The 15,365-nt window shown below is 42.7% G+C and overlaps 1 protein-coding gene across 4 annotated transcripts; it reads right to left on the reverse strand.

The window, feature by feature from the left end:
• Window positions 1-3,319: 3,319 nt before the first annotated feature.
• Window positions 3,320-14,895, reverse strand: ROPN1L (rhophilin associated tail protein 1 like). 4 transcript variants are annotated; one of them, XM_084850604.1, is made up of 6 exons: window positions 14,845-14,895; window positions 13,065-13,231; window positions 11,117-11,240; window positions 7,572-7,733; window positions 6,138-6,313; window positions 3,320-4,742 (listed from the first exon to the last, which is right to left on the reverse strand). In XM_084850604.1, exons 2-6 carry the CDS (start codon window positions 13,193-13,195, stop codon window positions 4,682-4,684), a joined length of 654 nt encoding a protein of 217 aa, XP_084706730.1. In that variant the 5' UTR covers window positions 13,196-13,231; window positions 14,845-14,895; the 3' UTR covers window positions 3,320-4,681. The 4 variants fall into 4 exon arrangements, with proteins under 4 accessions (XP_084706730.1, XP_084706731.1, XP_084706733.1 ...); XM_084850605.1 differs by having other exon boundaries at window positions 3,783-4,742; window positions 14,753-14,895; XM_084850607.1 differs by having other exon boundaries at window positions 3,783-4,742; window positions 13,516-14,895.
• Window positions 14,896-15,365: the final 470 nt, after the last annotated feature.

Consider the following 15,365-nt stretch of genomic DNA (forward strand, 5'->3'; position numbering starts at 1 on the left):
GCACTTCTCTACTGCCATGAGATACTCTGGAGAGTTTTTCACCCTTTCCACTGATTGATCTTAAGTGTCCATGTTTTTATTTTGAGCTTTTCTAACCTACCCCAATGTCTTTCATCCTACATCTGTGCTATTGCTTATGCCTGGCAGCCAAATAGCAACTCCTGTTTCAAGTTCCATAAGAAGTTTTTAATGATTAAATTTGTAATTGCTCCATATCGTAGCCCATGAAATACAACCAAGTGTATGAAGTGTATCCAACAAGTTATTTCTACCTTCAGATTCTATGACTATAGTGGCACATTTTCAACCATTACACTTGCATGAATTGCAGTCAGGAAGTGACTATAACTGGGGCGATGCTGTATATCAGACTTTGCTTTCCCCTCCATGTAGCTGCATCCCGTAGGCTGCTCAGTGTGGAGAAATTTACTAACATTCGAACTAGTCCTATACTCTGTGGGATATTTATTAAGTACCAGTTACTTAGATAAAACTGACTACCTGCTGTAGACACATATTAGTCCTGGACAGGGGCGTTGCTAGGTTCTTAAAAGATCCGGGGCACAGGCCCATAACACAAATTTGCATATACGTGTGTGTGTGTATGTATGTATGTATATACGAGTCTAAGCGCATGTCTAATATGTGTGTGTGTGCATGTGATGTGTGCATGCGGTGTGCTTGCGTGTGTGTATAGATTACATTCATAAGAAGTGTGCACTGACCCCCACCCCCACTTCAACTCATACCCCAATTCAGCGTTTTGGAAAACATCCCACTTCTGCTCTGGCCAATTTGTAGTTGGACCACTTCAGCTCAGCACCAAACCTGAGTCAAGGTTTGGAAAAATGAGTCTTTATGCTTCCTGTTGGCTACCATGGGAAATTAGAAAAAAAACTAACTCTTTTCTCTTGGTCAGAACTAGACGATAATTTCAGGCATAGTAGCCCCCTAGAAGGGGATTACACCTGCCCAACATCAGAAAAATAGGTGCAAGGTTTATATTTTGATTTTCTTCTAAAGGGAACTGCCAATGTTTTTATTCCTTGGAAGAATTGGATAAAAATTTCAGGACTCATTGCCTCATCAGAGGAGATGCCTGCCAAATTTCAGAATGATAGCCACAACGATTTTTGTGCAAGGGTGGCCTTAACATTTTGATGTCTCCAAAAGAGGACATACTTACAGGTCATTAGAGGTGTCCCCCAGGCAAGAAATCTACAGAGTTTCTGAAGGATATACATGCATGCAAATTTAGAAATACTAGAATTTATTTACATTTCACCAATGTTAGCAGCAGGGGAACATGGGTGGGAAGGTGCTATTGCACTCGTGTCCTGCTTGTGGGTTTCCTATGGGCATTTGGTTTGCCACTGTGTGAACAGAATGCAGGACTAGATGGAGCTTGGTCTGATGCAGCACGGCTCTTCTTATATTCTTAAATAGAGTGCCTCTGAGCGTGTGCAGAATGTTTTTCTTTCACCACTGGGCTCCTACATTCTCTCCCTACCAATTCTATTCCCCTCCTTGCAACCATCCCTCCACATCCTACCATCCTCCAGCAACTCTTCATAAAAACAGATGTCTTGCTTTGTGAAACTCTCCTCTACCACCTCCGTGTTATGCAAAAGCTCTCATTGTATCTTCCTCCCCATAACTTCATTTGTGACAAGACTTCACCAGGATTCAGCCAGTGAGTCTGTTTTCAAAACTAAGGCTAAGTTATGGAGAAACTCTGAGTATGTACTAAGTGCTTTCCCCTCCATGTAGCTGCATCCCAGATTTGTTTCTCTGCAACCATGTGAACCCACTTTTCTCAAAAGCTTGAGTGAGGAGGAGGAGAAAAACAAGCCCTCTTGTCTGTTTGTATAAAGTCAAATACAGTTCAGAACTTCTCTTGCCACCAAAGAGAATTCTCTTCAAGAATTCCCCAAGATATGCTCTGGGTGGGAGAAAGAAAGGAAGGAGGGGAGGGGAGAAGAATGGTGATTGGAAATGTGGGGGGGGGGTAGAGAGAATTCCCTAAGCCAGGTGGCTCTTTTCAGAGAGGTAGCACTTCAGAGGAATTTAGGAGGCTGTGGAGGGCTTGTAAGGATTGCACTACTTAAATGAACTTTATGAGGTGAGGTGGCTGAGGGCTTTTTCTAGCTTTTTTAAAACTGTAGAACCTATTTAAAAGCTCCAGCAGTTTCTCGATCATGATGCCACATAGTCCTAACCCTCCCTTTGGAATTATGTGAGTCCAACAACTATTTAGGAGAAATTACAGTGGAGGGGGAGAAAGAAGTTTGTGGAGGCTGATTGGAACCTTTGTTGTACTGAAGCTACTAAACTTCTGCAGAAGCCAAAGGTTCCAGTTCGGGGCAGTAAAATCTGATGCTGTGTGAAATACCAGTATTTCACATGGAGCTCTTTCTTCCCTTCCTTCTTCCTCTTCAGAATTTCATTGTAGGCAGGCTCACAACAGTGGAGATGTAAGAGCAGAAAAGCAGGGGGAGAGAGGTTTTTTGCACCTCAAAAAAAAACCTGCATCAGAGATTAGGGCTAGTGACCTCCTAATGGTCACCTTAAACACCTTCTGATTAGGATCTCTAATTCCCTGCGTGCCTTGACAGTTTTTACTTTTTGTTTTAGACTTTGAGAAAAGCAAACTTTACGCATGGCTAGAGTAAAAGCCACTGGATCTGTCTGAACTTTGGCAGGCTGTCATCTCCATGGGGGCTGCTAGGTCTCCAAATTCCATGCATGTATGTGGAAGCACAAAAAAATCATAGCACCTTAGACACATTTTCTTGGGAAAACAAAACAAAATTTTACCTGTGGCCAGCACAAAAGCCACTAGACCTGTCTGAAATTTGGCAGCCTCCGTCATCTCCATGGGGGTTACCAAGTCTCCAAATTTACTGTATTTATCATACAAACTAAAAATGTTATGGCCGTTTATGTTTTCCAATGCAAGTCAATGGGAAAATTTAAAAAAATGGTAATTAGGACAGCTCAAAAGATTGAGGGCACAGCTCAAAAAAAGATCTGGCGCCTGCGACCAGGTTGCCCCCCCCACACACACAACACCCCTGATCCTGGAGTTGCCCTGGGATTGGAGAGAAGGGAAACACAGATTAAGAACCTGATGTGCCCTAGAAGTAAAAATCCTGCATAGGTACAACTTCTAATTGCGTAGATGGACTGCAGTTGATCAAATACGCTAATGTCTTGCCCCCTAAGTGTTGGTCTTACTTCAGTTCCTTCTTATATAATTTGTAAATGTTTGTATGTTATAGCAAGAGATACTGAAGATTTGAACCGGCAGAATTTTTTTCTGGTAAAATTTCTAATAACTTCAGAGTCATAAGAGAAGTTCATAGGTTAACAGTAAATTTAGAGTTGTTACAAGTAGTACAGGAAGCTTCCTATTTCCACTAGAGATGCAGCTATAACAGAATACTTTTTCTGTAATTTGAATTTACTACTTGATGCTTACGCCTTTGAATTGCAGTGAATTCAAATAAGTGCTACACTAAAACAAAAGCTGAGGAAATTGGTGCTTTAGCATTTGATTGGAAAAATATAGTACTTCAATATACTACTACTGCGTGTTTGTGTGTTTTTTTTTAAAGTTTGACTGACTTTTAAAATGAATGTCAATAGCTGACATTTAGCTTTAAACAATAACCATATACAAGTGATATGAAATATGGAATTTTCATATGAACATAAGAACTGTCTTTTTCTTACAAAAAAGACAGCATTATCATTGTCATTCCCTTTTCCTTTTTTTCTTTGCTCCTGTCCCAAGTTTTTTAGTCAACTAATTGTAATTTGTATAGGTATATGAAATTTGATCTTTTGAACAATGGCTTCCAAACACCTGAGACAACATACTTTTGTTCGGTGATTGGGGGGGGGGTGTACCCCCCACCCCCCCATCTTTCTGTAGTGGTAAGGAACAAAACATTTTGGCAGGTGAAATATGCATAGGATGTTTGCAGTGTTCTTCAGTAAATCATAGAAATAATTAAGTCACCTGGGCACCAGTTCAGACAACCATATACACAGCTGGGGTCTGCATCTGCCTACCTGCCAACTGGCTAGTACAATAAGCTTTGATAGCACCAATTTCAGGGCTGGATTCAGTCTGTCCCCTAATTCCACACAGGTGATTGGTGCTCTCAAAGATCACAGTGTTGATAGTCTGATGCTGTACTCCTCACAATTCAATAGATGGAGAATATGGCCCAGGGTGCAGGAACCATATGCAGAAAACATTGGTGCATGCACTTCCCAATCAAACGAGCCATGTAGCAGTTAATTGCTAGACAAGGGTGCTGAAATATCTACATTACAAGACCTGATAGTTGTACATTACACTGTATATAGATATATATATACACATCTGAATGGCTAAGCTTGCCTATGGCATTCAAACAGCTTAAACTCTCCAGCAAGTGATATTGATTGCTTGTTCTCCTCCTCTCTGAAATGTTAGCAGTGTCTCACAAAGTATCATGTTCTGACTTTACACAATCAAATGGTAGGGGCATTTCTTCATAATTTTTTTTTTAGCATTTCATAAATATTAAAGCACACTGCAAGTGGTATGAAAAACTCATATTTATGGCGTATAATGTGTTATTTCACATTAAGTTCTGCGTTGTACTAAAAATTTGTCCTCTTTCTTGTTTTAAGTCTTCTTTTTTACAGTGCTGAAATCTGCAATTCCAACCATGTATTCCTTACGTGTCCTAAATTACAAGAAAATATATTACTTTCCATTATTAAAGCCTAAAGAAATATATGTTTGGTTTATTCTACATTAATTCCATAGTACATCCTCCCATCCAAAAAGGTACACAATAGATGCAATCTAGCATAGAAGTACTTGTTTAACAAGGATTTGGATGCAATATTGTTACATGCATAAGGGGATATTTACCACAGTATTTTCAGTTGTTTGTAGGACATTTCTATCCCACAAGATAGACCCAAAAATCTCTATATGAATGAAGCTCCTTATTTAAATAATCTGTATAATCCAGATACCGTAATGGGCCAGGATACCAAAGACAAAGGCCTTAAACCTATGACAGCCAAAACTGGTAGTATGATTATGTTTACATCACGTGCCTTGTTAGTAAGATACATTCGAATGAGGTCTGTTGTCTGGAAGATATATCATCCAGGCTTTACCAAAAAAAACCCCATGTATATGTGGAGGACAAAAGCAGGATAACTATAACTACCCAAAGCATGGCCGCCCCTTTCTGCTGTCCACTGTATGTGGCCTGGACATCACAGTATTGCGTTTGAAACAGACTATTCCACTTTGGACTAGTGCGAACATAGTAGTTTCCCAATCTCTCAGCCATGGTTAAAAGATCAGGAGCAAGCTACAAGCCCTCGTTTCTCAATGAAAATGTCTACCCAGTGTGCGATGGCTGTGATAAAGGCAAATTCCACATTAGGCATAATTAGGAAAGGAATTGAAAATAAAACTGCCAATATCATACTCCCCTTATACAAATCTATGGTATGACCACACTTAGAATACTGTATACAGTTCTGGTCACCACACCTAAAGGATATTGTAGAGTTGGAAAAAGTGCAGAAAAGGGCAACTAAAGTGATCAAGGGGCTGGAGCAACTCCCCTCTGAGGAAAGGTTACAACATCTGGGATTGTTTCTTTTTAAAAAAGGCAAGTAACGGGGGGACATGCAAAGTATACCTCAAAACAAACACAAAAACTTCCTTTTTGAAGGAAAGGGACTGATATTTTTCAGTCCAGTTCTCCAGTTACAAGAGACAAACACTTTTAATAATGTTTTACTTTTCTCAGCTGTTCTATGTTTTATTTTGATCACCTTAGTTCTCAGCCGAAGGCATGAAACAAAACAGTATACTGTAAGCAGCAGCTATGAGGGAAAACAGCTGAGGCTGCACTGCTTCTAAGGACAATAAGAATAATCCTTCAAAGCAGATTATAAAGACTTTAATCATCTGCTTGTGAAACCTATAGTTTCACAAGAACAAATAAAATTGGCAGAAAGCCTGCTCTGCTAAAATGCAAATCTTGCAAAGTAAGCATGTTCCCATGACAGAGCTGGATTGTAGTACATTCACCCAGGCAATTAATACTTACACTTGCTCTTTAAGGGCATTGAGAAAAGACTCTACTACTTCCTCTGATATTTCTTCATCTAAAGCAGCCAAGTAGGAATAGATAAATGCAAATGTCTCATATGGAATGCGGGCTGCTCCACCCTCTGGATCATTTGTTAGAATCTCACAGGCATGTTTCATGGAACTGTGCAAGGACTGACAAGATCCAAAACAATGAGAGAAAGAATTAAACATTAGCATCTACTATCAGCAGACATATATTAGTACACAAAACAGCTTATGACGTTCACTGCTAGCTGTTCTTACACTGTATTTATTTATTTAGATTTATACTACGGGTTGGATCCAGATTTAGGCATGTGCAACTAGCTGGTGGAAGCAGACTTCCCTGCCTTCTCCCCACAGCCATGCCTACAGTCCCCTGAAAATGCTACCCAGAGGGCTGGGAAACCCTGCTGAATGGGGTGAGCTGTGGTGCAGCGGGGATCCTCAAAAATTGGGTGCAGGCACCTTCCATGAGTGGAGCCCTTCCATTCCAGAAGGCAGATCCTGGACCAAACGCTATAGATATTATAGCCTACCTCATTCCAAAGAGATGAATACTAACAAAGTAGGTGGCTATAAAACCACCAGGACAGCAACTGCAGAAATACAGTTACTGCATATGCTTATGTTGGGAAGCAACAGATGATTGCAGTTCCATGTACATGCAGATAAACATTTGCAGTCACTACACATAATCTACCTGGAGTTCACATACATTTTCCTACATGTATGTGCTTTCAAGTTGGGGTATCTGTAAAGTCTGAAGCAGTTCTCAATTTGTTAGTCTAGTTGTAATAGGAGATAGGCAACTGTTTATCAAAAAACAAACAAACTCCATAAAACATTAAGGGCACAATCCGATGCATGTTTAGACAGAAAAAAGTCCTGCAACTCCCAGCATGCCCCAGCCAGCCAGCCTAAACATGCACAGGATTGTGCCCTAAGTAAATAAATGTCATCCATTGCAACTGAACAAGTATAATTCAATGGCAACATGGGATGAATTTGCACTTCCAGGTACGTATTACACCCAATTTCTAGTATCCAATGGCTTTTCTATTGTATAGCCAATCTGAAAAAAATCAGAAAATGTGCATTATTTATTTCATAGCATGCATGTTAGGAAACTATATATAAAAACAGAGTGATACACTTAGGGCTTTCTAGGTTTTAAACACTGCAAACAAGTATATGTTATATTTGGTTTATAAACAGGGTAGGTTGGATCCTATCTTCTGAAACTTAAATTGTTTTAAAACATCTCTACTTTACTCCTTCTCCATTTGCCTAAAATTAAAATAAGCAAAATACTAGTAATACTGAAATTTAGCTTTAAGGCCGCTGTTGTTCAGTTTCAGTGCATGACAGTTAAATTCTGTGGCAGAAAGACTTTGACAAACATACATACCCCACCAAGAGCACTACAAGCAAGAGAAAAAAACTTCATCCATTCCACTCCATCCACAAAGTTGTCTAGTCGAAGAAGGTTGCGCAGCTGTTCCACTGGCAAGCACAAGTTTTTCCATTTTTTCTGAAGTTCTGCTAATTCCACAGTTCCCTTTTCAGATAGCTTTAAAAACACATCCATCATAAATTACATAAGGAAAACAGCATGAGAAATTAACTCACTTTAGACTATCGGAGTCATTTAAAAATCTGTATACTATCCTCCCCCCTTCATGGATCACTGCCTTGTTGTGGCGAAGGGGCTTGCGTAACTCAGTGAAGCCATAAGCTATGCCGTGCAGGGCCACCCAAGATGGACAGGTCATGGCAGAGAGTTCTGACAAAATGTGGTCCACTGGAGAAGGAAATGGCAACCCACTCCAGTATTCTTGCCAAGAAAACCCCATGGAACATATCACAAGGCTAAAAGATATGACGCCGGAAGATGAGCCCCTCAGGTCGGAAGGTGTCCAATATACTACTGGGGAAGAGCAGAGGGTATTTCCAAGGAGCACCAGAAAATGTGAAGCGGCTGGGCCAAAGCCGAAAGGACACTCAGCTGTGGATGTGTCTGGTGGTGAAAAGAAAATCCGATGCTGTAAAGAACAATATTGTTTAGGAACCTGGAATGTCAGATCAATGAATCAAGGTAAGCTGGAGGTGGTCAAACATGAGATGGCAAGATTGAACATCGACATCTTGGGAATCAGTGAACTCAAATGGACAGGCATGGGCGAATTTAATTCAGGTGACCATCATATCTACTATTGTGGGCAAGAATCCCTTAGAAGAAATGAAGTAGCACTCATAGTCAACAAAAGGGTGGGAAAAGCAGTACTGGGGTACAATCTTAAAAATGATAGAATGATCTCAGTACGAATCCAAGGCAAACCATTCAACATCACAGTAATACAAGTCTATGCCCCAACCACTGATGCTGAAGAAGCTGAGGTTGATCGGTTCTATGAAGACCTACAACACCTTCTAGAACTAACACCAAACAAAGATGTCCTCTTCATCATAGGGGATTGGAATGCTAAAGTAGGAAGTGAAGAAATCACTGGGATAACAGGCAGGCATGGCCTTGGTGTACAAAATGAAGCAGGACAAAAGCTAATAGAGTTTTGCCAAGAGAACACGCTGATCATAGCAAACACTCTTTTCCAACAGCACAAGAGGCGACTCTACACATGGACATCACCAGATGGTCAATATCGAAATCAGATTGATTATGTCCTTTGCAGCCAAAGATGGAGAAGCTCTATACAGTCAGTAAAAACAAGACCTGGAGCTGACTGTGGCTCAGATCATGAGCTTCTTGTTGCAAAATTTCAGCTTAAATTGAAGAATGTAGGGAAAACCACTAAACCATTCAGGTATGACCTCAATCATATCCCTTATGAATATACAGTGGAGGTGAGGAATAGATTTCAGGGATTAGACCTGATAGACAGAGTGCCTGAGGAACTATGGACGGAGGTCCGTAACATTGTTCAGGAGGCAGCAACTCAATCCATCCCAAAGAAAAAGAAATGCAAGAAAGCCAAGTGGCTGTCTGATGAGGCTTTACAAGTAGCTCATGAAAGAAGGGAAGTGAAAAGCAAGGGAGAAAGGGGAAGATATACCCAACTGAATGCAGAGTTCCAGAGAATAGCAAGGAGAGACAAGAAGGCCTTCTTAAATGAACAATGCAAAGAAACTGAGGAAAACAACAGAATGGGAAAGACTAGAGATCTCTTCAAGAAAATTGGAGATCTCAAGGGAACGTTTGGTGCAAAGACGGGCATGATAAAGGACAAAGAAGGCAGGGACCTCACAGATGCAGATGAGATTAAGAAGAGGTGGAAAGAATACACAGAAGAACTATACAGGAAAGATCTGAATGTCCCTGATAGCCATGATAGTGCGGTCACTGAACTTGAGCCGGACATCCTAGAGAGTGAACTCAAGTGGGCCTTAGGAAGCATTACTAACAACAAAGCTAGTGGAGATGACAGTATTCCAGCTGAGCTATTTGAAATCCTAAAAGATGATGCTGTTAAAGTACTGCATTCAATATGCCAACAAATTTGGAACACTCAACAATGGCCGCAAGACTGGAAAAGGTCAGTTTACATTCCAATTCCAAAGAAGGGCAACGCCAAAGAGTGTTCAAACTACCGCACAATTGCACTCATTTCACATGCCAGCAAGGTGATGCTCAAAATCCTACAAGCTAGGCTTCAGCAGTATGCGAACCGAGAACTACTGGAAGTACAAGCGGGGTTTAGAAGAGGCAGAGGAACTAGAGATCAAATCACCAACATTCGCTGCATCATGGAGAAAGCAAGAGAATTCCAGAAAAACGTCTATTTCTGCTTCATTGACTACACTAAAGCCTTTGATTGTGTGGATCACAAGAAAATGTGGCAAATTCTTAAAGTGATGGGAGTACCAGACCACCTTACCTGTCTCCTGAGAAACCTGTACGAGGGTCAAGAAGCAACAGTAAGAACCAGACATGGAACAACCGAGTGGTTCAAAATGGGGAAAGGAGTACGACAAGGCTGCATATTGTCGCCCTGCTTATTTAACTTATATGCAGAGTACATCATGAGAAATGCTGGGTTGGATGAATCACAGGTCGGAATTAAGATTGCTGGGAGAATTATCAACAACCTCCGATATGCAGATGATACCACCCTAATGGCAGAAAGCGAAGAGGATCTCAAGAGCCTCTTGTTGAGGGTGAAAGTGGAGAGTGCAAAAGCTGGTTTGAAACTCAACATTAAAAAAACGAAGATCATGGCATCTGGCCCCATCACTTCCTGGCATATAGAAGGGGAAGAAATAGAAGCAGTGACAGAGTTTACTTTCTTGAGCTCCAAGATCACCGCAGACGGTGACTGTAGCCATGAAATTAAAAGACGCTTGCTCCTTGGGAGGAAAGCTATGGCACACCTAGACAGCATAGTAAGAAGCAGAGACATCACCTTGCCGACAAAGGTCCGTCTAATTAAAGCTATGGTTTTCCCAGTAGTAATGTATGGCTGTGAGAGCTGGACTATAAGGAAGGCTGAGCGCCGAAGAATTGATGCTTTCGAACTGTGGTGCTGGAGAAGACTCTTACAAGTCCCCTGGACTACAAGGAGGTCAAATCAGTCCATCCTAAAGGAAATCAACCCTGAGTGCTCATTGGAAGGACAGATCTTGAAGCTGAAGCTCAAATATTTTGGCCACCTAATGCGAAGAGAAAACTCTCTGGAAAAGACCCTGATGCTGGGAAAGACTGAAGGCAAAAGGAGAAGGGGACGACAGAGGATGAGATGGCTAGATAGCATCACTGATGCAATGAATATGAACTTGAGCACGCTCCGGGAGAGAGTGCAGGACAAGAAGGCCTGGCGTGCTATGGTCCATGGGGTCACGAAGAGTCGGACACGACTGAACAACAACAACAATACTATCCTCCCTAGGTTCCAGTTGTGTGGGAAAAATTCTAAAGATGAGTACTGCAACAACTTTTACCTGTTTATGCAAAATTTTAAGGAGTCCCGGTGTCAGACCGGTGTCATTTTTCTGTGTGGCTACTGGCATTTCAACACGTTCCTTCACCGGGAGAGGCTCTCCATTTGCCATAGCATGGAAATACCTATGATAGCACAAACATAGAAACATGGTTGAGGTTAACAACAGATAAGACAGGGATATAACTAAGCGTTTTCAAAATCAGTACATCAATTTGAGGCTTGAACTACATCACACACAACTATGTATAATATCCTCTTTCAATGAGAAAAAGCTTTTTCCAGTGGGAGTGATTTGAGCAGGGGCATGACAAATGGAGGGGTGATTAAAACACAAACACACCCCAAATTCCCACCACTACCACAAGACTTTTTCTCCCATGGGTTTTTAAAAGCAAGGAAACTTTAATTAAAAAATCCCTGGAGGGGAAGAATCGGGAGAGGAGGGCAGATTTGGAGTGGGAAACTGAATGGAGAAAGAACTAAGCACCCACTCCGTTGCCACTTCTCTTCTTTCAACTGCCCCATGGGAAGCATATTTTTGTTATTTAACGTTGTCGAACTACCATTACACACACACAAATGGATTTAAGGTATAGCTTGGGCCAAAATGCTTACAAGTGTTGCTTTGGTCAGGTTTTTGTGTGGAGTCTGCCATTTCGCCAGTCTATCCACAGGATCCATTTTCCTTTCAATCCAGTAATTATTATTATTCAGATGCCTAACTTTGGCTGGATTGTGCCCATTGTTTTAATATGTTGATTGGCCTTTTTAATAGTAAGGGTGAAAATGCTTATCACCCCTGTTTAATGTTAGGAAGCAATGCATCTCATTCTTTCTTCTTCATGGCATCTCTTGAAATTATGTCTGATATGACTTCAGTGGATTAGAGAGCGGGGGGGGGGGGGGCTCTGAACTTGGAGGCGACCACCTATCCACGGCAGGGCAGGAGAAGCAGTGAGGAGTGTATCTCCTCTCCTCCAGCCGCCCTGCTTTCGAGGCTAGACAGCCAATCTCAGCTGTCTAGCCGTGGGACCTCAGAGTGCGGGGTGGGGAGGCCAGACAACACATAGAAAGTGTTGTACTGGCACTTCCAAACGCCCTGCCCCACCCCCAGGAATGCCCATTTCCCTCGGTCTGCACGTGTCTTCTGAGCACGGGGATGATCCATGCTGCCTACAAGGTGGCGCAGGAGGGGGTGGAGGGCAGTTCTCCGGGAACCGACCAATCCTATGGCCATCTAGCCGCTGACTAGTGGCCGTAGGATTGTGCCCTTAACCATCTTCCTTGATCATTACTTCTATTCATCAAAGAGATCCGATCAAGTCACCAGATTTGCGCACACAGTCAATGTGGAGGTGCACATCTGGATGCATTTCCTTCTGCATCATAATGCTGATTTGGGCCCTAGCAAACTGGCCAGATGCATCTTTTCATGCAAATAGGGATATGCATCCCCATTGAGGGTCACATTAGGCAAATGGTGCCCAGCATGCACCGGGGCTTAAACAAGCCACGGTAGCTTAAGCCACAGTGATTGTGTGAACTGGGCCACCGCCATGCAATCTTTTTAACTATACACTAAGATTTATGTACAGAATAGGGGCTAAAATGAGTATTGTCGTACAGATATACAATGAGATGGGGCTAAAATATTTTGTGATGTACTGAATTTGCTTGACCCAACAAAAGCGACTGATATACAGACACAAATTTCTGTGCACAGATCACTCTTCTGGATTCTGACCTGTTAAAAAAGAGCATTGGGGTGGGAGAAACCCTTCATCCAGCTATCAGCACTCTTTTTTTTCTCCCGTTTGGGAAGCTGAATCCAGCTATCTCTTTCTCCCCAGACTCATTATAATGTCAGTTTCCAGTGGTAATATTCTACTCAAGTCACGATGTGAAGACTTCTGAATCAGGGTCATTAGCTTTGATTTTCTACTCACCCATAAGACCACTGGAGAACATCACGTGGTTGGGTCCTGATAGCAGCCTTGGTAAATTGTTTCATAATATCTGGCAGTTCAGGGGGAATGTGAATCTGCTGCGCACAGAACATAACATCTGGAACAGGCATGGTTATTCTGGGCTGAAAACCAAAATCCTAAGAGAACTAAAAAGAACATAACTCCTTAATGGATTTATTTTATTATGATCTCTGCATATAAATTACTTGAAATTTAAAAAGTCATTAGGTGCCTTAAATATCAGCGAAGTTGTTTATCACATTTATCTCCCACTTTTCTCCAAGGAACTCCAGACAGCATACACAAGGTTATCCCATTTTATCCTCACAATAACCCAATAAGATAGGCTAGGCTGGAGAAAAAGGACATAAAAGACAGGGTACAAATATTTTAAATAAATAAAAGGGGCAGAAGGCGGGATCCTGCTCACCTCAGTCCACTTGTTCAGTAAACCTTTTTCTTGAGTCCTGAGGCTCACATTTCTGTCAGTCGAGGAAGCGGTGCCATCAACAACTAGTGTTGGGCTAGGACTGGGGAGACTGGTTCAAATACTCTCTGCGTGCATCCAGAAGTTGATTGGGTGACCTTGTGGACCAGTCACACATAGAATCAGAGTTGGAAGGGGCCATTTAGGCCATCGAGTAGAACTCCCTGCTTAGTGCAGGAATCCAGTGTAAAGCGTCCTTGACAGATGCCTGTCCAGTCTTTGCTTGAATACCTCAAGTGATGGAGAGTCCATCATCTCCCTAGGCAGTTGGTTCCATTGTCTGACTGCTCTGACCATTTGGAAGTTTTCCCTTACGTTCAACCAAAATCTGCCTTCCTATAACGCAAGTCCATTATTTTGTGTTGTACAGTCTTGAATAACAGGTTGCAGCCCTGTTCTGTATGAGAACCCTTTAGGTAGTTGAAGAGTGCTATCATATCTTCTCTTTTCAAGGCTAAACATACCCAGTTCCTTCAATCTTTCCTCATAGGACTTAGCTTCTACTCCCCTGATCATCTTTGTTGCCACTTCCCTGAACTTGTTCCAGTTTATCTGAATCCTTTTTAAAGTGTGGTGGCCAGAACAGGACACAGTATTTGGGGTGAGTTCTGACCAGCGCAGAGCAGAGTGGAACTATTACTTCCTGGGATTTCAAATTATACTTCTATTGATGCAACCTAAAACTGCATTTGCCTTTTTTGCAGCCACATCACACTGCTGACTCATATTCAGCTCACTGTCGACTACAGCTCCAATATCCTTTTCACACGTGCTATTGTCAAGCTGGGTATCCCCCGTCTTATACCTGTGCATTTGATTTCTTTTTTCTAAATGAAGAACTTTGCCCTTGTCTCTATTAAGTGTAATTCTGTAATTTTCTGCAGTCTCCTAACCTATCAAGATCGTTTTCAATGTTGTTTCTGTCTTCTAATGCAATAGCTATTCCACCCGGTTTGTGTCATCTCCAGATACGATAAGCATTTCCCCCCCCCTCGTCCTCCAACAGTAACATTCTGTCTGCCTGTCTGTCTCTGCACTTGCAACCTACCTCACAGGGTTGTTGTTCGGATGCAATACGTCAGGGGAAGTGGGAGCGCTTCTTGGAGAAAAGGTGGGATAAAATATAATAAACAACACAGCATTGCCCCGCCGCCGTCCTTGCACCAATAACCCCACCCACTTCCTCGAGCTCAAACTTTCTTCTGCTCCAGCTGCCGGCTGCCACTCAAGCGACGGCCAGAGACCGGGGAGTCCAGCAGGCGGAGGCATTACCTGGCCTCGGCCCCCCTCGCACGCGCCTCGGCGCTCTCGCTCTCTCTCAACGGTTGAGCGCGGCCGTTGAGTTTCCATGGCAGCGCGCTCGGGCCTCGCGGTCTCATAGCAACCACGAGAACTATAGAGTAGGCAAAAGGTAGAGTGACCATTGAGAAGTAGCCTTGCTCATGAGGCGGAGAGCGGCGCCACTAGGCCTTGGAATCGCAGGGGGAGCCCCCTATAGACTTCGCTTTGGGAGTAGGAGAGAAAACCCTGGGATGGCCTATGACTGTCTATCATGATCGACATTTCTATCTCTGTGACGGGGGGACGCCGCCCCTTGCCGACGCGGGCGCACTAAGCCTGCTCGCCCTGCCAAAATGGCAGGTGCCTGGGGGAGAGGGCCGCTGCGATTCTGGCCGCCCAGCTGCGAAGATGGGTGCTGCTGGAGCTTTCTGATGTACGAAACCAAGTGCAGGAACAGCAGCATGAGTAGCGCTTGGGTCGTGGTAAATAAAAACACTGCCCCGCCCGCTTCA

The sequence above is a fragment of the Heloderma suspectum genome, chromosome 4 (genome assembly GCF_057233095.1).
Source record: "Heloderma suspectum isolate Gila_16-S chromosome 4, 16-S_ref, whole genome shotgun sequence".
NCBI lineage: Eukaryota > Metazoa > Chordata > Lepidosauria > Squamata > Helodermatidae > Heloderma > Heloderma suspectum.

Coding starts and splice junctions, on each gene's coding strand:
- ROPN1L (XM_084850604.1), bottom strand. CDS start 13,195: ATGCCTGTTCCAGATGTTATGTTCTGTGCGCAGCAGATTCACATTCCC. Junction 7,734..11,116: donor TTAAAATTTTGCATAAACAG/GTAAAAGTTGTT, acceptor GTGTTTTTAAAG/CTATCTGAAAAGGGAACTGT. Junction 4,743..6,137: donor AATGCCCTTAAAGAGCAAGT/GTAAGTATTAAT, acceptor CTTGTAATTTAG/GACACGTAAGGAATACATGG.